This window comes from Puccinia triticina, chromosome 13A (genome assembly GCF_026914185.1).
Source record: "Puccinia triticina chromosome 13A, complete sequence".
Lineage (NCBI taxonomy): Eukaryota > Fungi > Basidiomycota > Pucciniomycetes > Pucciniales > Pucciniaceae > Puccinia > Puccinia triticina.
Window position 1 is genome coordinate 4,494,775 of NC_070570.1, and position 19,755 is coordinate 4,514,529.

Consider the following 19,755-nt stretch of genomic DNA (forward strand, 5'->3'; position numbering starts at 1 on the left):
TCGTCGGCGACATTATGCTCGAAGGGCGTATGAGATCATCAATTATTCCCCAGTTAACAGCAATATTGATGCCAATGTTCTCAGCTCTCCTTAGCCTGACAAAGGTAACTCTAGGGAACTCTGGAGCTCTTTTAATTTAATGTCGGCTTTTGGCAGTTCTTAACTGACAGAACCTACGCCACCCCGGCGGGTTGTCGCATGATTACTGTCGAACCCTTCAACAGGAAAAGCGGAAATGAATTCAATATCGTTCATGACTTGTGTGCCTGGGAAGAATTTCTCCTTCATCACTCATTCACGACTTTGTCGGAAGTTGAAGTTTGTCCTACATGATTGACCCAATTTGCTGATCAGAATGAAGGAGGGTATCAGAATGACAGCAGACAACATCGTATCACAGTGCCCGCCATCTTTCCCAATATTAACTCTCAAGCCGGTCAGTGTAGACTAGCAGCCATCGTGCCAGTTGGTCTGAAATGAGCTTATATTAAGCATTTTGCTAGCCATTCCCAGTCCAGACTCATCACACCCATCCAGCCCTCACAAAGACCTTATGGGTGATAAAGCTCTTGATTCAACCACGGATTATCTCCGACAGATTTGCCTATAAGAGCACTGTTCCTGCTTGGATTCCCTGCTAATTACTTGCTCTCGTTTCATCCGTCCATATAGCGCATCACATTAATTCTAAAAAATGAAGCCATCAAACACCCTCACCACATCCGATTTCGCCGCCGCCACCAACTTGCCCATCGTTCTGGACAGCACCTTTTGCCTACGCTCACACTCCGCTTGGTCATCATCGAAAATCCTGGCCCATGTATCGACTGATCTGGCTATTAAACGGTCAGAGTCTCCTCGCCATCGGCGGAATGACCCCCTTGCAGATATCGCGGCCAATCTTCCCAACCAGATTTCCAAAATCCCTGTTCGAATGTCCCCCACCATCGATTGCTCAAGCCTCTTATTTAACCAATCCTCAACTCTTGCGGCTCTTGACAGCAATCAGCGCACAACTGGAGAATCCTCGGAGAGGAAAAACTTACATACTTCCTGGCTCACTTCCTCACTGTCACCTCTTATTTGGCTTCCAATGGCATTTGTAAATCTCCCCACTGTCGAGGCAAAAGAAGAAGACCTCCAGCACAAAACAAAATCACCGCTAGCATCTGATCACCTTGCGACCCAGAGCATCGACCCACACATAGACACCACTGAATCTTGCAGCAATAGAGAAGAGAACGCAGAGCTCTCGGACCTTCATACGCTTCCCAATATCAGTCTTTTGAACTTGGAAAAGAACAGTACTCCCCCTCGTTGTCCATCACGCTTGAAAGAAAGTCCACCCAACACAGTACTCAATCGATCTGTTCGGTTCAGTGACCCCACCCCCCTAGGGATACAGACCGACCAGTCCCAATGGCTCCACAATTTCAGCATAGACACCACGTACGATAAGGTGGACGCTTTCCCAAGTCCAACACCCGGCAAACGGTTTCTAGGGAGAGGCTCGATTGATTCCAATTACCAATCCCCGAGGAAGGCTTCTCTCCCAGACTGGGTCGTTAATGAATACTTATCATCCAATAACTCCCCCAAGAAGCTTGAACCAATCGGAGATCTGAAATCCCTCCAAACACACCCTACCCACAAGAATCAAAGCAACCCGGGGACTCAACATCCCAGAATGAATTTCACTTTGAACACCTACAAACGATCCCGGCCATCGACCACATCTCACTCCATCTTACCAGCACGCCATCTGCCGCCGCCAGGAAAAGTGTTCTACCCTCTCCTCCACCATTCTGAAGTCAAGAAATTCAACCAGAACAACGACTCGCTCTCTCTCAGCCCTCATCTGTCGCCTCGTCTCCAGAACGTCAACCAAAAATCGGCTTCCAAACTCTCCTTCAAAAGCAAAATCCGACAGATCTTTGTCTTCCGAAAAAAGAGCTCCAAAAAATCTAATGTGTCGCTACCTAACTCTTTAAACTAATCTACTCATTTTGAACACCTCGCGCTATTTATCTTTGTCTCTATACATGCATATTTTGTATTTATGTACACTTTGTTTTGTCGTTCGATGTCCGATACACATTAATATCCTGCTTGTGGATTTCGGAAATTAGTCTTGTTGCATTATTTACTCCCGCTCACTTTCTGCCTCACCAACAAAATATGTCCTGTGTCATCCTTGTCTTTACGTCTGTGTATCCGTATTTTTCCATCCTGCACGTCCGATTCCCCAACTACCAACCCTTAATTGAAATCATCTATTCTCTGCGTCACATAGGCAAGCGTTGGAGCCCTTCTTGGGTCATGTCTCTTTCCAGAGCTAAGCAGGTCGAAACCAAACTGTGTGCTCAGGGATCAAAAAGTCTGCTGATGTGTTTCCCGATATCTTCTTTGATGCCAAGAAAAACCTCATGCTAATAAGTGTAGTGCCCAGCCCAATCTGCGTATGATATCTATGATCCTATTTTAGCTGTTTATATACTGTAATTCCTGGGCTGCCATCTATCCCGGGTTCCGTAATTCAGTGGTAGAATGCCTGCTTTACATTGTGAATAATGATCGCAGTATGTCGCGGGTTCGATCCCCGTCGGGATCACTGTTTTTCTGGCTTGATGAGTTTTTCAGTTTTGGAAGCGAAAATCTTAATTCTGCAATAACTTTTCATCTATAGCAGTTATGCTGGCATGGAAAAGATCATGGGAAAGGCCTTGGTCTTGCCTTTCTCCTCATCCATTTTGCCATTGGGGATCAACCTTCACCACTGGAGGACTTCCCGTCAACTTTGAATAAATCTGGAATTCCAGATTTCGCAGGGGAATCTGGAATCTGGAACTCTGGATCCCTCCGGGGAGCTTTGGGGACCAAGATTTCACTTCGAAATCTAAAATCTGTTGGCTCAGATCTGGATTTCCAGATCGACAGGAAGTCCTCCACTTTACCCAAAAAAATGGCATCCAAAGACCAACTTTTGCCAGTTTGCGTGGCCATGCGTGTTGCAGTGATAAATCTGGAACAGCAGAAAGCAGAGATGATGTTTGTGGAAGGATGATTTATCATTGCATCAGAGGAAAGAAGAAAAGAAACAGAGAAGAAAGAAACAATGCAGAAACTCACCTGGAACAGCAGAAAGCAGAGATGATGTTTGTGGAAGGATGAGGAAAGAGCCTTCCACATCTGCTGCTCCAGGTGACTACAACATGGAGATGTCACGGACTGTGATATGTACATGATAGGTTTGAAGCAGAGAAACATGAGGAAAGAGACAGAAAACACCATACAACCTCAACAATGCGGGGCTGCAAAAAGCATGCCTCCGCGTGGGAAAAGGCTGAAACCCCCATTTCCTTGTTTTTTTTTCTCTTTGGAAATTAGTTGCTCAAAAAATTCAAAAAAAAATATGAGAGTGGAACTGAGCCTCTTGGCTACATGACATATTTTATGAAGATTTTTGGATGAATTTTGGCAACAATACAGCCAAACAAAAAAGGTGTGTTTGTGTGTACCTGGCACACCAAAAAAACTCTGTTCTTTCCTAAGTCCCTCCTTTGGAGGCAGGCGCTTTGCACCCAGGAGGAACTTAGTTAAGTTCAATGGTAAATACTGGAGGACTTCCCATGCAATCTGGTACCCCCACAGATGTTGGTTTAGACCTGAAAAGTCTAGATTTTCGGAGGGAAATCTTGCTTTTTGGGCTCTAGATCACTTCTGGGAGAACCACAGATCTTGACGGGAAGTCACTCACTATGTACTCAAAAAAGTCTCACACTCCTACCCATGGAGTGGTAAAACACTGGTTGCATTGCACCCAAAGGAGGGAGGGACTTATTCACTAAACAGACTTGCAGGCTGACAGCATTTTGTTCTTTGGTGGTGACTTTTCTAAAACTGCTCTCACCCATCCATTTTTTGAACAATTTCACTTCTATTTGGATTTCCATAATGACCAAAGTCTTCTCCATACCGGTACTGTTGAGATAGTTGAGTAGTAAACCACATACCCTCCTAAGGCCAAAACATCCTGTACCACATACTGATTTTGGTCCACCATATTTGGTGCAAGCAAAATTTGAAAAATTTTGGGGAATACTGCATAAAGGCATACCACATACTTTTTTGGGGGAAAAATAAGGAAAATTATCTGTCCAAGTGCATATTCTCACCAAGAAGAACTGTTGTAAACCCCCCTCCTCCTATGGGGTTCACAAGGTGTCATCAATGGACACCTGCCCTGTCACAGACTTGTAGATAGCCCATTCTCTTTCCTTCCTTGGCTCAGCAGAGAACTGACATGCAGTCTCTCTGAGCCAGGTAAGCTCTCTTCCTTGTTGTGTCTCTCTCATTTCTTCTTCTCCCTCTCAGAGAGAACTGACATGCAGTCTCTCTGAGCCAGTCCTAGCAATCAAAGCCCCAATTTTGGTCCTAGAACTCCTCCTCCGCGCCCGTTCCACTGCTCCTCAGGCATCTGCTCCAGCAAAGGGATTCAAACCTTACAATTGTATCACAAGATAGTGGATGAATTCCCTTCACATGCGCAACCACATTTCTGACAAGACCGTTCCTCCAAGACTCCAGTGGAAGACATCTTCACTGTAAACCAGCTCACCGCAATGAAGATGGCCAAGAAGGCCTGGCAAAGTGTCTTGAGTCAGACAGCTAAAAACCTCTGGGGAAAAACTGAAATGACCAAGCAGGTATCTATTGGTTGCACAGAAAAAATATAAGTGTAGAATCAAGTTAAATATCTCAGTATCTCAATTGGAGACTGAATCTCCTAGCAACAAAGAGATTGATCAAGCCAAATCAATTAAGTCAACTTTCTTAGTTCTGTCAGCCAATTGCATGTCAATCAAGACTCTACTTAACCAGGTGGGCAAGGATGATGTTGTCACAAAATCTGGACAACTGAAGAGATACATGACTTGGTCAAAGCGCAAGAAGACAACAATAAAAACACCAATTCCAACAATTAACAAGAAATACCAACTTGTGGCCATCAAAAGAAGAAATTGGAAGTGTGATCTCAAAGGCTCTTTCCTTCCTGCTTGGATGGCCAAGATAATCCAGAAGAAAACAAGCTCAGTAATTGCTCAGAAAAATATCATCAAAAAAATATTGGATGATATTCATTTTAATGGTGTTTAAACCAGTATCACCAATTTTTTCAATCCCTTGTAATGAACAAACTCTTCTACCCATCTTTAACTCAGCTTCACTACATTCAAACTTCTATTAAAATACATGAATGATAACATTTTCTTGTCTGCTTATCAAAACCATGAAAAACAACATGACTTTTCTTACCACATAATTCTATGTGGCTTGACAGGTTTTGTTGAGGTTGTGTAGTGCTTGTTTTCTTCTCTCTTCTGTTTCTGCTTCAAACCACTTTTCTGCATATCACAGTCTGACATCTCACCTTTGTAGTCACCTGGAGCAGCAGACCTGGAAGGCTCTCTTTCCTCATCCTTCCACAGCCATCTTCATTCTCTTCTGCTGTTCCAGGTGAGTGTTTTCCTGTTTGTCTTTCTCTCTCTCTCTTTCAGTCTTCTTCTCCTTGTTTTTTCTCTCTGATACAATGGTTATCCTTCCACAACCATCTTCATTCTCTTCTGCTGTTCCAGGTTCATCACTGCAACAGGTTTTATAAGAGCATGCATATGCACTTATACAGACAATTTCTAGCACCACACAATAAATCCTTCCCACCGAGGGGTATGCAGTCAGAGGGGGTTGACTGTACCAAATTCCTGTCAGTTAAATTGGATTGGGGAACAGCTTTGTGGGAGTGTTGATTTGGATTGTGACATGGGAAAGCATTTCTGAACAAGGAACAAAGGTATATTGATGGTTGAGATTGCATGAAATAGACTGGGATGATCTGTGGAAGAGTAACACGGTGTTGAGTGCTTACTGTTGCACGCTGCAGTACAATACCCAGACAAATGCAAGCGCAGTCACTGCGGATGCTGTACAGTCACTGCGGATGTAATCCCAACCCACTTGTCTGAGTGTTGCAACACATAATTCATCAATAAATTCCTGGCTGTGTGAAAATCTGGGTTGATATTTCTACCTTGAAGCAGAGAACATGTCATCCAGGGGGTGTATCAAGTCTGGATGGATTGCGGCACACCGTGCTGCCCCAACACAGGAGATCACACAATGGAACCTTGGATTTGCAGCGGCGCAGCCGCCCTCTAGTCCACAGGGGGCAATTTCCTGGGTGCTGCGCGGATGTAGTTTCGATGCTTGGGATCGACCCGGGAAGTCAAAGCTGCGAGTGGGAGGCAGACAGACAGCCGCTTCCCGGGGCCATGGCGTGCAGACCCGTGTGGGATCCAGTCTCGCGGACCAACGTCCGGTGGCTGCGTCCGGGGCTGCCAAGCGAGCCAGACGACGGGTGCAGCCACCGCCAGCCATTGAGTAGCTTTCGAGCCTTGCATTCCAAGGTTCGCCCTCGCGGCTCCTGATCATGTCCTTGGGCGGGCCCAGCCTGTGTAGCTTGACTACAGCCGCTGTTGCATCGAGGTAACATCCCTAAGCATCAATCTTTCCTTTTCCGAGTGACCGGATCAGCGCAGATCTGGAGGATGCCATCCCACATCCTCGCTGCCAACTACATACGTATTTAGATACTGTGCAGCTGTTTTCCTCTGATCAGTTCCGGGTGCGCAGTCACAGGAAAGGCATGAGGCCTAGTGGCGATCGCAGCTCCGCCACGCAGCCCTCTTCCTAGCTTTTTTTTCTTTCTTGTGAGCAGCTGATGACGGCGCGGACACGTTTCTCGGGAGGGTTCCTAGCAGGCTGTCGAAAGGATAAGCCCGTGGCGAGCGGATCGCGGGCCAATATGAACGGATTGATCGATGTGGAAGCCCGTTTGAGGAGCAGTCTATGATTGATCAAGCGGCGATGTGCCGGCTGCGTCTGACGCTGGAGCGCGGCGTGCTGGGTCCAGCCCGCGAACCCTGTGCAGGGTGAACTATTGTGCAGGCTCCTGTGACGAAGGTTGGGTTTATAGGGGCCCAGGGCTCCGGAGAGCCGGTGTGCCATCGAGGCTCCTGTCCCCAGTACACCTTCCCAAGCACCACGACCCTCTCTCTCGTCTTGCGAATGAATGGGCCCATTCACTGCACTTGGCGCCGACGATCTGTTTGGGGGCGAGAGATGGATGAAAGGCTCGGCCGTGAACGGGAGCTGTCCCTGCCTGAGTATAAGAAAGAGGCTGATCAGGGTTTGTCGGGACTGCAGTATTGGAGAACAAGCTCAGATAAAGGCGGGTTGCGGTTGCCATTCTGGGGGGAGCCCTTTGTGCTGGGGCTGTCTCCCCCGGGGGTGGGCGCATACAGCCAGACATTTAAAGCCCTGCCTGGGCAGTGTGCCTGTTGACCATCCCCCCATCCATCCATCCCGCCCAATGCCAGCCCACAGCCACACCCTCACCCACAAACGCACCCGCCTGCCACTCGCAACAGCCCACACGAACACGAACACTCCCACCATCCAGCGCCCAGACGCCGATGAGCAGCCCAGCCAGAAAAACACCCCCGCCCCCTGCACCCTCCTGCCCACCCAGCATCCACTCGACTCCATCGGACTTCAAATAATACAATATGCTACCGTCAGCCTCCCCTCCCTGCTGCGTATTACATACACACACTCACAGGCTGATCCTTTTTTTTTTTTGACTGCTCATACATACAGCTGTCAACACCCGACCTCCGGCTCGTCAAGCAGAGGCTCAACCTAGTCAAGCACATCTCAGATATCATCCAGGGCTCCAAGATCGGCCGGCGGGAGTACCGCCAGCAGCCTTACACGCTCGAAGTCTTCGGCTCGATCAGCTTCGGCCTGGACTCCCCCGACTCGGACCTCGACATCTGCATCCTGGACCCCGAGCGGCCGCAGGGGCTGCTGGAGGGCGAAGAGGGCAGTCTGAAGAGTCTGCCGAAGGTGTACGCGGTCAAGAAGCTGGCCCAGGTGTTCTACCAGGCCCAGTTCCGGGACATCAAGCCGATCCCGCTGGCCAAGACGCCGATCGTGAAGCTGCGCAGCCCCACCGGCCGCTTCTCGATCGACCTGAACTGCAACAACCGGCTCGGCTGCCGCAACTCTGCGCTCCTCCGCGCCTACCACGACCTCTCGCCGCTCGTCTTCAGGGCGCTCGGCATGGCCGTCAAGCAGTGGGCCAAAGCGCGCGGCTTCTGCGACCCCTCCGGGCGCAACGGGCCCATCTCCGCCTCCTCCTACACCCTCATCCTCCTCCTCATCGCCTACCTCCAAGCCATCAACCATCTGCCCAACCTCCAGGACCCGGAATACATCCAGCACCTCTGCGGCCACCCCTGTCCGGACCTCATCCGCATCATCAAGACCCCCGTCCAGCCCGCCAAGCCCCTCAAACCCCCCGCCCCCCGTCCGTCCCCCAGCCTCCAGGCCATCAACACCAGCTTTGTCCCCGCCCCGCCGGCCCCCTTCCACTGGACCCAAGCCCACTCGGCAGACCGGATCGGCGACCCGGCCGGGCTGAACCGTCTGGTGGCCCAGCTGCTGCTCGGCTTCTTCGCCTTCTACGACGCCTTCGACTTCCGCTCCTACATCGTATCCATCCGCGACGGCCGGCCCCTCCGCCGCCCCTCGGGCCCGCCCTCGGCAGACGAGCCGGGGATGGCCGGGCTGCTGGCCGGGCTGAAGGCCGACCTGTGCGCCAAGGCCCGCTACCCTTCGCAACCCTCCGAGGACGAGGACGAGGACGAGATCACGTATGTGCCCTTCGTCCGCCGCGAGGGCGTCGCCGAGCATGTCCAGCGCCTCCACGACGCCCAGGCCCTCCGCCAGCCCCCCCGCCCCTCCGTCCCCCCTGCGCGCCGTCCGGACACGGCAGAGGACGACAGCCTGTCCGGGTCGACCAGGGTCGACGGCGGCTGCTGGCCCCGCCGCGCCCCGGGCCCGCTTTCTGAGCCCTCCCCGGGCCGGGATCGGGCCCCGACGCATCTCCACTGGCCCCACCCGCTCGTCGTCGTCGACCCCTTCCTGCACGAACGGTCCGTCCCTTTCTCCCCCCCCCTCTCCTGCTTGCTCCTGCTGACCCACACCCCATGCCCAGGAACACCGCCGGGAACATCAAGCCCGCCGTCCTGGACCTCATCCGCACCGAGTTCGCGCGCGCACGCAGGCTCCTCGAGGCCGGCGGCTCGCTCGACGCCTTGTTCGGCCTCTCCTGACTCCCCGCCCCTGCCCCTCTTTCCTCGCGACACTGTGTGTCTGCTCGTCTCCTCTTTTTGCTTGTATGTCTCTCTGTGTGTATGTCTGTAGACTTGTGTGTGTCCGCTGTTTGCTCTCCTTTCTCTCGCCCCTTCGGCGCCCCGGCTTCGCATGCTGATGGGCCCGCAGGAGCCCGTGTCTGCCTCCCGGCCTCCCTTCTTTCTCCCTCTCTTTCGCGTGCTGCAGTGTTACCAGCAGCGCATAATACCCGGCAGCACATAACCTCGTACTCTCGTTTTTTGGGCTCCGCCGCGACGGCCCCTTGTACGATCACATAATACGTATCATTGTTTTGTTCTTTTATGTTCTTTTTTTTGTACATATTCTGCCCGCAACAAAGCAGGTGTTTCAGGGTCCCAATGATACCCTAAAAAGCGTAGACCCAAGATGTGGTGGTGAGTGCCAAGACCGGCATCTGCGGGGGCTCCAAGTTGCACCGGAAGGGCTCCACTTCCTGTCGAGACCTGAGAGCCGCCCCCCCGAGGTGAGCTGGCGCCCCCAAAGCTAGATTCCCGGCATCAATCCAGCCTTCTTGGGTCTATTTGCACCATTGTGAAGGGTCTCAGATAGGGAATTCATCCAGTGCGCTCCGTTTGCAAGGCGGCTGTGCAATGTGCACAGTGAGTGTGGATTGAAGGCTGGCTGCATCCACCGTTCTGGGAGCAAGCCGGATTCAGAGCTTCCAGTCAATTTGGCTTGGGCTTAGCGCAGCCCGGTGAGGGTGAATTTGGTAGCTAGACTAGTTCCCTTCAAGCCATGCTCGCCACCGGTGAGGATAGGCATGGGTGCGCTGGGGAGGAATAGCACAAGCTTCCCCCAGTCCCTGCCCAACTGCTCAGAGTCAACCCCGTTTTTTTTTTGCAGTGATGCTGGCCTGTCTCGTTCCGGGGCAGTCTGTTGTCGAGCTTAAGCCCTCCCATTTTTGGCTTGGTGGGGCCTTTCATGTCTCCAACCTCTCGATCAAATCGGAGGCTGGCCAGAAGGACCTGGGTGCAGGAAAAACAGTCGCACTTTTCATCTCCGTTATCGAGAGTTGCAATCGGCGCAAACACGAATGTAGGCTCTAGTCATACGGGTGGTTATATATAAGGCTGCGAGAAAAACGACCGAATAGGGATGGAAAGAGATGCGAGCGAGACATATCCGAATGGCCTGAGGCCAAGAGATACCTGCGGCTATTTGTTCACGGCCATGGACCATGGAGGCCGCGATTTTTCGGCCAAACCAGAGCGAAGCCCCGCAAAAACCAAGAGGCATACGACGTCGAAACTTACACCTTCTGGGTCAGAGTCAGACTCAGAGGCCAACATGATGACTGCGTGGATATGTGTATTGGCTGTCCCTGACTGTTGGTTGTTTTTTTATCTTTTTCAACCTACGTCGCTCTTTCTACAAAAAGGTGCATACAGACTTCGATTGGTCGCGTCGAGGAAGGTGCAGGCGTGATGAGTGCCTGTATGATGGCAGCTCCCGGAGTTGATAGAAACGCTGCAGTGAAAAGGCTTTACATGGACTGGGTTTTTCTGTGTGTGCGTTTTGATTTGGGTTCTGGATATCTTACAGGAAAGAAGCTCGGAATCTTTGAAAGAGCAAAAGAAGAGGCCATTCGCCGCTTGATTAGGCAGGGAATGCATGAGACGGTTGATTGGAGATTCGAAGGCGTGTAAACTTCGGTGCGGTGCCCGTGGCTGGTTTCCTCAAGCACCACCAACTGTTTCTCTCGGGCGGCCTTGGGCAACGCAAGTAAAACAAGAGACATCATCTAAACGATGACTAGATAACTCATTTGTGCTGAAACCATTTTACAACTTCTTCATCCTCTTCATCCCAGACAAACCATGAGAAACATCAAGAGAGGGAGGAATAGATAAATAGATAAATATGAAAGATTTCGGTACATCGTGGACAACTGTACATAAGAACGTGACTGTTTCTGAGACTGGATTGTGGGCTCTTGAGGAACACTCTCTTGGAGGCTCATGTGGATCATAGTGGTCTAAGGGGTGGTGGTGGGAGCGGCGTTGTCAGTTTTGGCATCACCGCCACAGGCGAGCTGATTCACGGCATGGGGCTTAGCCTAAAAGTGAGGAGATCTGGTCAGTCTCACTCTTGGATGTGCATGAGGGAGATGGAGCCGGCGACATCTAGCATGCGATTGAAGAGGGGGCTTACATCGGGAGTCCCTTCTTCACCTCGCTTTTTTGGAGGCGGCTTTTCTTCGTTGTTGCAGGCGAGCTGATTCACGCCATGGGGCTTAGCCTAAAAGTGAGGAGATCTGGTCAGTCTCACTCTTGGATGTGCATGAGGGAGATGGAGACATGGGCGGCGACGACCAGGGTGCCATTTAAAAGGGGTCTTACATCAGGGGGAGTGCCAGTGTCGGGGGTTGGGGCGGCCGACGCAAGTCCAGCAAGCGCCGAGATAACTAAGATGAAAGCGAACAAGGTCTTCCGGGCCGGCATGTCGATTTCGTTTGTGTTTGGTGATAACAGGTGGGAGCGTCGCAAAGCTGGAGAGGTTGGCGGAGTGCTGAGTGAGCTGATGAATCCCCAAATGACCCGGGAAGGCCTTGCTTTTATACCCTTCCGACTGCTCTGTTCCACTCAGGGCGTCCTCCTCGCCGGTTCTCAGGTGTTCAGCTAGCAGCTAGCGTGGTGATCCGCTGGTCGGTTGATCTACTGTGCTTGGCCGGGGGCAGCAAGTTGGATGCTACCCACAGTGAACTCGACGACGTGAACACACCTCTAACAGATCCATTGAAGGATGACACTCACTAGTTGATCATCAATGAAGATTATTTTTCAACCGCCTCCTTCACATTCCATGTACCGCTTCACATCTATTTATGTACATGCGGATGCCGAAGAATGAACTGTTTTAAGGTTCTCTCCTATTTATTTATACGTTTGTTGTAGGGAATGTGTCAATACTTCCCAGTTAACGTTCGTCCCAAAATGATCAGTCGATTGGAAAGTGCACCAGAGTGCACCCCCAGCAGCACGTTCGTCCCGGGACCCTCATTTTGAACTTCCGGAGTCGATGTGTCCACGGCATGAGTCTACTCTAGAGGCATCACGGTGGGTTTCCGGTTGAGGATTCGAATTTCGGGCGTCCCGTTTTTCTGACCTCGAATCTTTGGGGCGGCCGAGCAGGAGTCTCCAGTGGCTTCACCTCACTGGATTTGAGGGTTTGTAAGAACAAGGGAATGAATTGAAACTGCTGCCACGTATCAAATGGGAGAAACTGATGTACGATAAACCCACAAAATCGCTAGTCATACGGTTCATTGACCGCTCAAGGGCAGACTTGGACCGCCAACCGCATTGGCCTGCGCTCCACCTTTCTACGAGAAGCCATTCTGTTCGGCGTGCAGTAGGTATTTGGCCATGTCGCCGAGAGGAAATTTTATTTCATGCTGCAGGTGAAGCGGTTGGTAGCAATCCGGCCTTTTCAGCGAACATCCAACTCCTGCCAGGCTGCCGTAAGGTTCAGCCTGCTTGAGCAGACCGATCCATACACATCTTTGACTGCAAGCGGTGCGACTAGCTCGTCTTGCCCGCCGACGTTCTGCGTGAGACGCATGATGGTGAAAACGAGGATTAGAACTCGAGGGGGGAGGGGGGGAGGGGGGAGGGGGTAGACACGCAAGACAAACAATGGCGGTAAGGGAGTGGATGGACGCTGGTCGAGTATGCCGCCAATTAGGCACTCGGACTTCTACACGTTGGTACCATGCTCTTTTTGAATCCATCTCATCATCCGCATCTTAGCAAAAGCATCGAAGTGGGTGTCGTCGAATCAGATGCTTGTGTAAACTGCGATGGTGCCAAAAAGCTGCAGGAGACTGCAGGATACGAACATTTCAATTTGTGCGAAGTGAAAATAAGAATAATTTATGACCACCTTGTCCAAAGTTCCGAGTGGGGCGGATCCCTCAACAACCAGGTTCCCATTTTGCTTCCCCAGTGCCGAGGCGTTTGCCAACTTGCCAATCAATTTGTTTTGTGCTTACGTGATGGGAATGAATATATTTACCCAATCCATGGAATGGCCATGTGGCTGCTCTCAAAAGCTTGTGTTGCAGCTCAAGCGGAAGTGTGGTTAGGGCTCAAGTCAGGAAGAATGAGACTTCCCAGAATCCTCTTTTGAATAGGTTCACTCTTTAGTCTATGCTGTTATTTGACGGTTATTTTGTCGTTTTGTTGCTAATCATCGGGATGAATTGAAAACAAAAAATAGGGTTATCGAGGGGCGAGACCGGGAGGAGGGGGAGGGATAGACTGATTGGCTTGAGGAATTCCCACAGATGGTTGAGTTTGAGAAGGAGGATGAGGGAAAGAATGCGGTGCAGGGGCTCCAGGTGCGAAGTTCGCGGGAGGAGGGGGAATTTGAGCGGGCGGGAAGGGTCAGTGGCCGTTGTTATTGGGCGCGAAACCGGCGGGAGGAGGGGGGAAGTTCCTCGAAGTGGGTTATTGGAAAGAGGTTGGTGGTGCAGGTCGGTAGCCCATTGGGACTGTCGATGGGGTGGACCTGGGCATGCGCCATGGTGGGTTGGCCCCGGTGGCTTATGGTAGCTCATTGCTGGGTTATGGTGTCCTCCACCTTGCCCCCCACCTCCGTGGTACTGCTGGTGCGGATGGTGTGCGCCGGCACCGGGCGGTGCATACTGGCCGGGTGCGCCGTTGGATGATGGGTTGTTGCCCGGATGACTCGATGGGGTCGATTAGGCGTTAGCGGCATTATAACGCTGTTCAAGAAGGATACTTCGGCCGGATAAGCATACCACCCCAAGAAAAAAAAAGATAGGTTTTCCTAAAGGGAAGCGAAAAAAATGCTGACCATCGGATTGGGTGCGCTAGGTGGGGGTGCCGGCAGGTTAGCCCCGGTGGCACTCGGCAAAGCATTGTTCTTCCGTGCCTGTGCTGCAAGTAGTCGTTCTGCAGGCGTCCCGTGTCGCTCACCCTTGCCGTCCTTCTTGAAAGCATACTGGACGGCGATAGCCCTGTTCATCAGAAACTGGCCGTTCATCGACTCGATCGCCGTGCCCGCTGCCTCAAATGACTCGTAGGCTACAAAGCCGTACCGTTCGACTGGCCGGTCGTCGGATTCCGTGCGATCTAGAATTTATTTGATTTTTTTTTTATCCCTGATCCCTTCTTCTATCTCAGTTATTCATTTCGCGACTTGGTCTATTGTTCTAAGTACACTCAAATAGAAAAACGGATTCACTTTGGCCGTCTGGACTAGGGTTCCAAATGTACTAAAGGTATCATATAACATTCGTTCATCGACGTTGGGGTCGAGATTACCAATAAAAAGATTCGCGTCAATATCGACCTGTTTCCGATCCGAAGAGGCCTGTGAGAACAAACGAATTACAGTCAGAAAACGAGACAAAGAGGGTTGAAGAGAAGAGGAAGATGAAGGACCTTGTTGACCCGGATCGGCTTGCCATAGAGCTTGATTTGGTTCATGATCTTGCAGGCATATTCGCATCATCCTCGGTCAGAAACTCGCAGAAACCGTAGCCCTGGTGGGACATTGAGACCCGGTCCTTCGGTAGATGGACATCAACTATGCGTTTGATCGGGAGGAGAGGAGAGGGAGAGATGTTTGGTAAGCGCTTGATGAAAGCGATCGGGCATCAGTCGATGATCGAAGACACACACCCACTGGACCCGCCTGGAGCATCAGTTCCCAAACCAACGCGGCTGTACATCTTTCGTCTAAATTTCCCTGAGCACACAATAATCGATCAATCAGCAGCAAGCTCGTCTAGAATTGACGGTGGTAGACTAACCATTAATCAGTTGCTGCCTGATTCCTGTCTCCATCTTGGGGCCGCGACATTGTCCGGTTTCCAATGTTTCTGCTATATCTGCTGGTTCCGTGATTCTCGATCGGTGGTGGTTGGTGCACCACTGCACATATCACAGCCTCCTTCCTTGCTGTCACCCGAAGCGCACCAGCCGTGCTGGCCCCGAGTGGAGCCCCCCGCGCTCAGCTGGTCGGGACCATACCCGAAGCCCCGGGTGGACCGAGCTTAACAAAGGGGAGGTCGCATTCGCGCCGCGCCCCCCGGCAGGCGAGGGACTTGTGCCGGGTTGGCCAGACGTCTTTCAAATAAGTGGACCAGCTCTCTTGTTTTCCTGTGCTCTGTTTGAGCCCTTGTTGTGGAGTCACAGGGATATCAACTCCATCTAGTGGATCTTGCCCGGGCCTGCAAGTGAACTCCTGGAGACTCCTGGTGGCGCATGTGCGATCAGCCCATCAGTTGCACTCTGCACGAGTCCTTCAAAACTCACTGGTAGCCGTCCAGAGGGTCCAGAGAGAAACTGGGTCGCAAATGGGCCTGGTCCTCGTTGAAATAACTTTCTCTTCGGGGCGGGATTCTTGGCATGAAAGCGGGGACGTCTCTCCTTCGCTGAACCTGGGGCAATGGCTCAAGACCCACAGGTGCTCGGCCACTCGGCCCCGAGAAGAAGATACTTTGTAAAGTCGGCTACATACAGGAGCCAGTCCTCGTCCAATGGCCGGCGGGATTGAAACATCCTGGGTCCGCGCCATCGGCGTCGGTGGCACAGGATAGCCGTCAAAGCGGGTCCTCGGCGAGGCAGGTTGGAGTCCGGCGAAGGCTCCAATTCAGAACCCGAGTCATGCCTCACATTCGCATTCACGCAAATGAGCGCTGTGCGCGACGAAACTTTCCGTCTTGTGAAGACTCAGCGACAGCATCGCTTTGCTTTTTTTCTAGTTTTGGGCTTTGAGGACATGATTCATGGAGGGCATCAAGAAATACAGCTTGCACAGGCTGTCGGTTTGTAGGAATGAGGAAGCTCCGTCTGCGTGCGAAATTGCCCAATGGGAGGCGAGGATAATAACCCCCCTCCTGCTTTCTATCGTGTCTACCCATCCCTTTCCCGCCCGAAGTCCCTCTCGATCCCAAGCGCCCACCAAACTTGCTTTTTCCCTTGATCCATTCGGGTTTCATAACATTTCCCCTTTGATGAAGTCGATCTTTGGCCATTCGTGCCATGCCCGGCCTGCACGCTGGGTTCTTGTCGGTCATCTGGCACTGCTTTTCCTCTTAAACTTCAAGCCTGCGTCTGCAGACAAGGCTACTGAGCTTGAAGAGGTGCTCCGCGCTCCGGCTAATGGATTTCGAGGTGCTCAACTCGATAAAAACGAAATCAACAAAATCCCAGATGCAAAGAATCCTTTGTTGCAACACGAAAAGGATCCTCTGTTGGAACATCAAAAGGATCCTCCGTTGGAATCGCATGCCGATGCGGACCCCTCTAGCCTTCCGACCTTTTTGCCGAAAGAAAAATCCGAGCCTAAAAAGAATATATTCATTAGATTCTGGAGATGGTTAATCGGGAGTCACAAGACCGAAAGACGTTAGTTTTCTATCCATCAAAGACAAAAAAAAGGATAAATTGACCTCATAGGTTAGACAGAACAAATTTCTGACATTTTTTATTCCCAAAGCGCCACTTGGGATACCCGGAGCTCCGGATCCAAGACTTGAAGAATATCATCCCAACCAACCTTGGTGGTCCAGATTCTGGAAATGGCTGACCGAGTCCGTGCCCGATCGCAGATTGAGGCCCTCTGCCTTCCCCAAAATTGATGAACTGACAGGTGAGCTGAACATTCAATCCAGGGTTGAGGTGTTTCTGACGCTCTTGCTGTTTGAATTTGCCACACTGGTCACTTGATGTAGAGCCGTTCATTCCTCCTTGGGAGAGATGGGGTAGCATGAAATACCACCCAAGAAGTAAGCTCATAGGCTCTTTACTTGGATCCTCCAACTTGAGAACCATTTTGGCTTACAGATAGTCGCCCATTTCTTGAATAATAATCGCAAAATAATAACAACCTTGCAGCTCCGACAGACACACGAGAACACTTTGTAGTTACCATGCGAGTTCTTGGAGACAAATTGAGGGAGGATCCCAGTGAAGCCAAACATATGTGGAATGAGGCGCTGATGAAGGCGGGAGGTACTCCGTTGCGTCGAAAAATACTTTCTACCGATTTGTTCTTTCAACTTTGTGAAAGGTTGAGCAAGCAAGAGGAGAAGGGGGCTAAATTTGTAAATATGAATATCGAAATTGGGAAAGCTGGTAATAGAATCTTCAAAGGTGAAGGCTATCTCAAGGAAGAACTCAAGTCGATAGTAGACAGGTTCCAACCAGGATATGCTCATGGCGTCACTGGGACCAAGTGGGATCCTGGTAAGGATTTCGTTTTTTTTAATAATCCATGTTTATCCAATACTAATTACCTGCGATTGATTTAGATTTCTACCGGAGACCTCTTTCCCCACTGCTGCTTTTGGTTGACAGACCGGAGCTGTCCCCCCGATTGTCAAAATATGCAAAGTGGTACCGTAAAGGGGTTGATCTTTTTGAAAGCTTAAAGGAAACTGTAGCTGCTCTGAAAGACTATTACGCCGAATCGGAGAAGCTTAGCATCGCTCATGAAAACTACGAGGATGAAGTCTTATATTACTTCAATCACCTGGTGCGTGCTTGTGGACTGACCTTGATCTGCAGACTTACAACGGCTCATCGCGATACATCATTCATCAAACCAATCATCCCCATCTTCCTAATCCTTCCCTTCATTTTCTTTGTTTGAAAAAAACAGGATCAAATCGACGATCGTAACTTTATGACGGATATCACTCGAGAAGGGTTGTCGAATGAAGAACTCGAGAAAATCAAGAAAAAGGCTGGACAAGGAAATACGGAAGCTCCACCAGCTGCCCAAGGGCATCCAGAATCTGCATCAGCTGCTGCCCAAGGGCATCCGGGATCTGAACCAGCTGCCCAAGAGCATTCGGGATCTGAACCAGCTGCCCAAGGGCATCCGGGATCTGAACCAGCTGCCCAAGGGCATTCGGGATCTGAACCAGCTGCCCAAGGGCATCCGGGATCTGAGCCAGCTGCCCAAGGGCATCCGGAATCTGAACCAGCTGCCCACGAGCATACAGGTTCTGCACCAGATTCTCAAGGGAATACAGGTTCTGCACCAGCTTCCCAAGGGCATCCAAAATAAAATAAAAGGGAGAACAAAATCAAGATTTGTCTTAAAAATAAGTTTTAGATCAGCTTTCAACTGTGCAATACTCTCATTTGCATGCACTTTCTAAGAGCTTCCTCTTAATCCAATTCCAGGCTATGTCCCTGTGGCTTGGATCAACCCTATCTATTATATACCATCAGCATCAACACTCAATATTGGTTTACCATCTTAGAAGTAAAAAAACATTCCATTTGTCTTCCTAAGCCTCCTTTCTATTGTTATTATTTTCTGATCTACTTGCAAAAAGAGATATTTTATTGAATCCACTAGCTATATTAGTATCTTCATTTATTCAAAGCTATTTAGGTACCTTATAAATTCAAGCTTTACAAGTGCTATAAGTATCACCAGGAAACAAATTGATGAAACCTGAATACACTATCTTAACAGAAGACTCTCATGGTGGCAGGTTTCCCATGGAGCACTGGCTCTCCTTATGGAAAACCTAGCTTAACACAGTCCGCTTGATTTTTGGGCCTAAAGTTTTCTGGCTGGCCCAAAGAAACTCTCTGGAGGGATTGCATGTTGGTTTCATGAGGGATTTGTGTCTTTCATGTTTTTACAATCTTTCTTGGGGACAAACCCAATTCTAATTGGACCCTGTGACTTTCTCATCTGTTGCCGTATTTTTTTGTGTTCTCCATTACATAAATCACATCTTATCTATCCTTAGTTCTTGACACATCAAGATTTATGGATGTCTGCTTGCTAGGATCAGCTCTGGGAGAAAAAGACACAGATTTCTTGGTTTCTGGGGTTCTAGAACTTGATGTTAAATTTCAAGGTGATGATCAAATCTGGATACTCACCCCCTCCCACAGTACAATAGGATGGCTTTGTCATAGCACTAAGCCACCCAAACCCTAAGAATAATTAAATGGGTACACTACAAGAAACAGTTGTGCAAATGCTTTCAGTTCACACGCAAGATTCTACAGGATAATAGCCATTTAAACACCACCAAAATACATAATGATATTTCTTGTCACAGTCATTTTGCATCATGCACAGTGAGTGCGCATTGAATCTTGGTTGAGGTAACTTATGACAAAGGTTCAGAGAAACCTGCTGCCTGTGAGCTTTTGCATGTCAACTGACAGCGGTTCTGCAACATTTTCTTGCAGTGGTGGGGACTAAAAGAGGGAAATATGTATAAAGGGGGTGAGAAATCCTCCCTCCCTTAACCTGTCCTCAAATTTCATGGCAAAAGCTCCCCAAGAAATCTAGGCATATTCTGTGATTTGTGGAAAGCCAGATATTGCTGAACATGTCCCAGAAATAATATGGCCTAAGGAAAATTGTTTGAACCCCTGGACCTCTTTGAATAGGGAAAGTGAGTGCAATAGGAATGATGTTTTTTATTATCCTTATCAGTGCATTTACATC

General features: G+C 50.1%; 6 protein-coding genes across 6 annotated transcripts; 3 read left to right on the forward strand and 3 right to left on the reverse strand.

The window, feature by feature from the left end:
- Positions 1–694: 694 nt before the first annotated feature.
- Positions 695–1,996, forward strand: PtA15_13A398 (uncharacterized protein; the record flags this gene model as incomplete). The annotated part of the gene is made up of 1 exon (XM_053162591.1): positions 695–1,996. The coding sequence occupies one exon, from the start codon at positions 695–697 to the stop codon at positions 1,994–1,996; it is 1,302 nt and encodes a 433-aa protein (XP_053026553.1).
- A 4,287-nt stretch (positions 1,997–6,283) lies between these two features.
- Positions 6,284–7,065, reverse strand: PtA15_13A399 (uncharacterized protein; the record flags this gene model as incomplete). The annotated part of the gene is made up of 2 exons (XM_053162592.1): positions 6,284–6,508; positions 6,793–7,065. 2 exons carry the CDS (start codon positions 7,063–7,065, stop codon positions 6,284–6,286), a joined length of 498 nt encoding a protein of 165 aa, XP_053026554.1.
- A 64-nt stretch (positions 7,066–7,129) lies between these two features.
- On the forward strand, positions 7,130–9,236 carry PtA15_13A400 (uncharacterized protein; the record flags this gene model as incomplete). The annotated part of the gene is made up of 4 exons (XM_053162595.1): positions 7,130–7,198; positions 7,520–7,633; positions 7,717–9,056; positions 9,119–9,236. The coding sequence occupies 4 exons, from the start codon at positions 7,130–7,132 to the stop codon at positions 9,234–9,236; spliced, it is 1,641 nt and encodes a 546-aa protein (XP_053026555.1).
- A 2,036-nt stretch (positions 9,237–11,272) lies between these two features.
- On the reverse strand, positions 11,273–11,738 carry PtA15_13A401 (uncharacterized protein; the record flags this gene model as incomplete). The annotated part of the gene is made up of 3 exons (XM_053162596.1): positions 11,273–11,353; positions 11,449–11,535; positions 11,637–11,738. 3 exons carry the CDS (start codon positions 11,736–11,738, stop codon positions 11,273–11,275), a joined length of 270 nt encoding a protein of 89 aa, XP_053026556.1.
- A 1,724-nt stretch (positions 11,739–13,462) lies between these two features.
- Positions 13,463–14,750, reverse strand: PtA15_13A402 (uncharacterized protein; the record flags this gene model as incomplete). Its single annotated transcript, XM_053162597.1, has 4 exons — positions 13,463–13,900; positions 14,116–14,393; positions 14,484–14,634; positions 14,706–14,750. The coding sequence occupies 4 exons, from the start codon at positions 14,748–14,750 to the stop codon at positions 13,463–13,465; spliced, it is 912 nt and encodes a 303-aa protein (XP_053026557.1).
- A 1,532-nt stretch (positions 14,751–16,282) lies between these two features.
- Positions 16,283–18,342, forward strand: PtA15_13A403 (uncharacterized protein; the record flags this gene model as incomplete). Its single annotated transcript, XM_053162598.1, has 6 exons — positions 16,283–16,676; positions 16,768–16,920; positions 17,003–17,056; positions 17,166–17,516; positions 17,582–17,805; positions 17,932–18,342. The coding sequence occupies 6 exons, from the start codon at positions 16,283–16,285 to the stop codon at positions 18,340–18,342; spliced, it is 1,587 nt and encodes a 528-aa protein (XP_053026558.1).
- Positions 18,343–19,755: the final 1,413 nt, after the last annotated feature.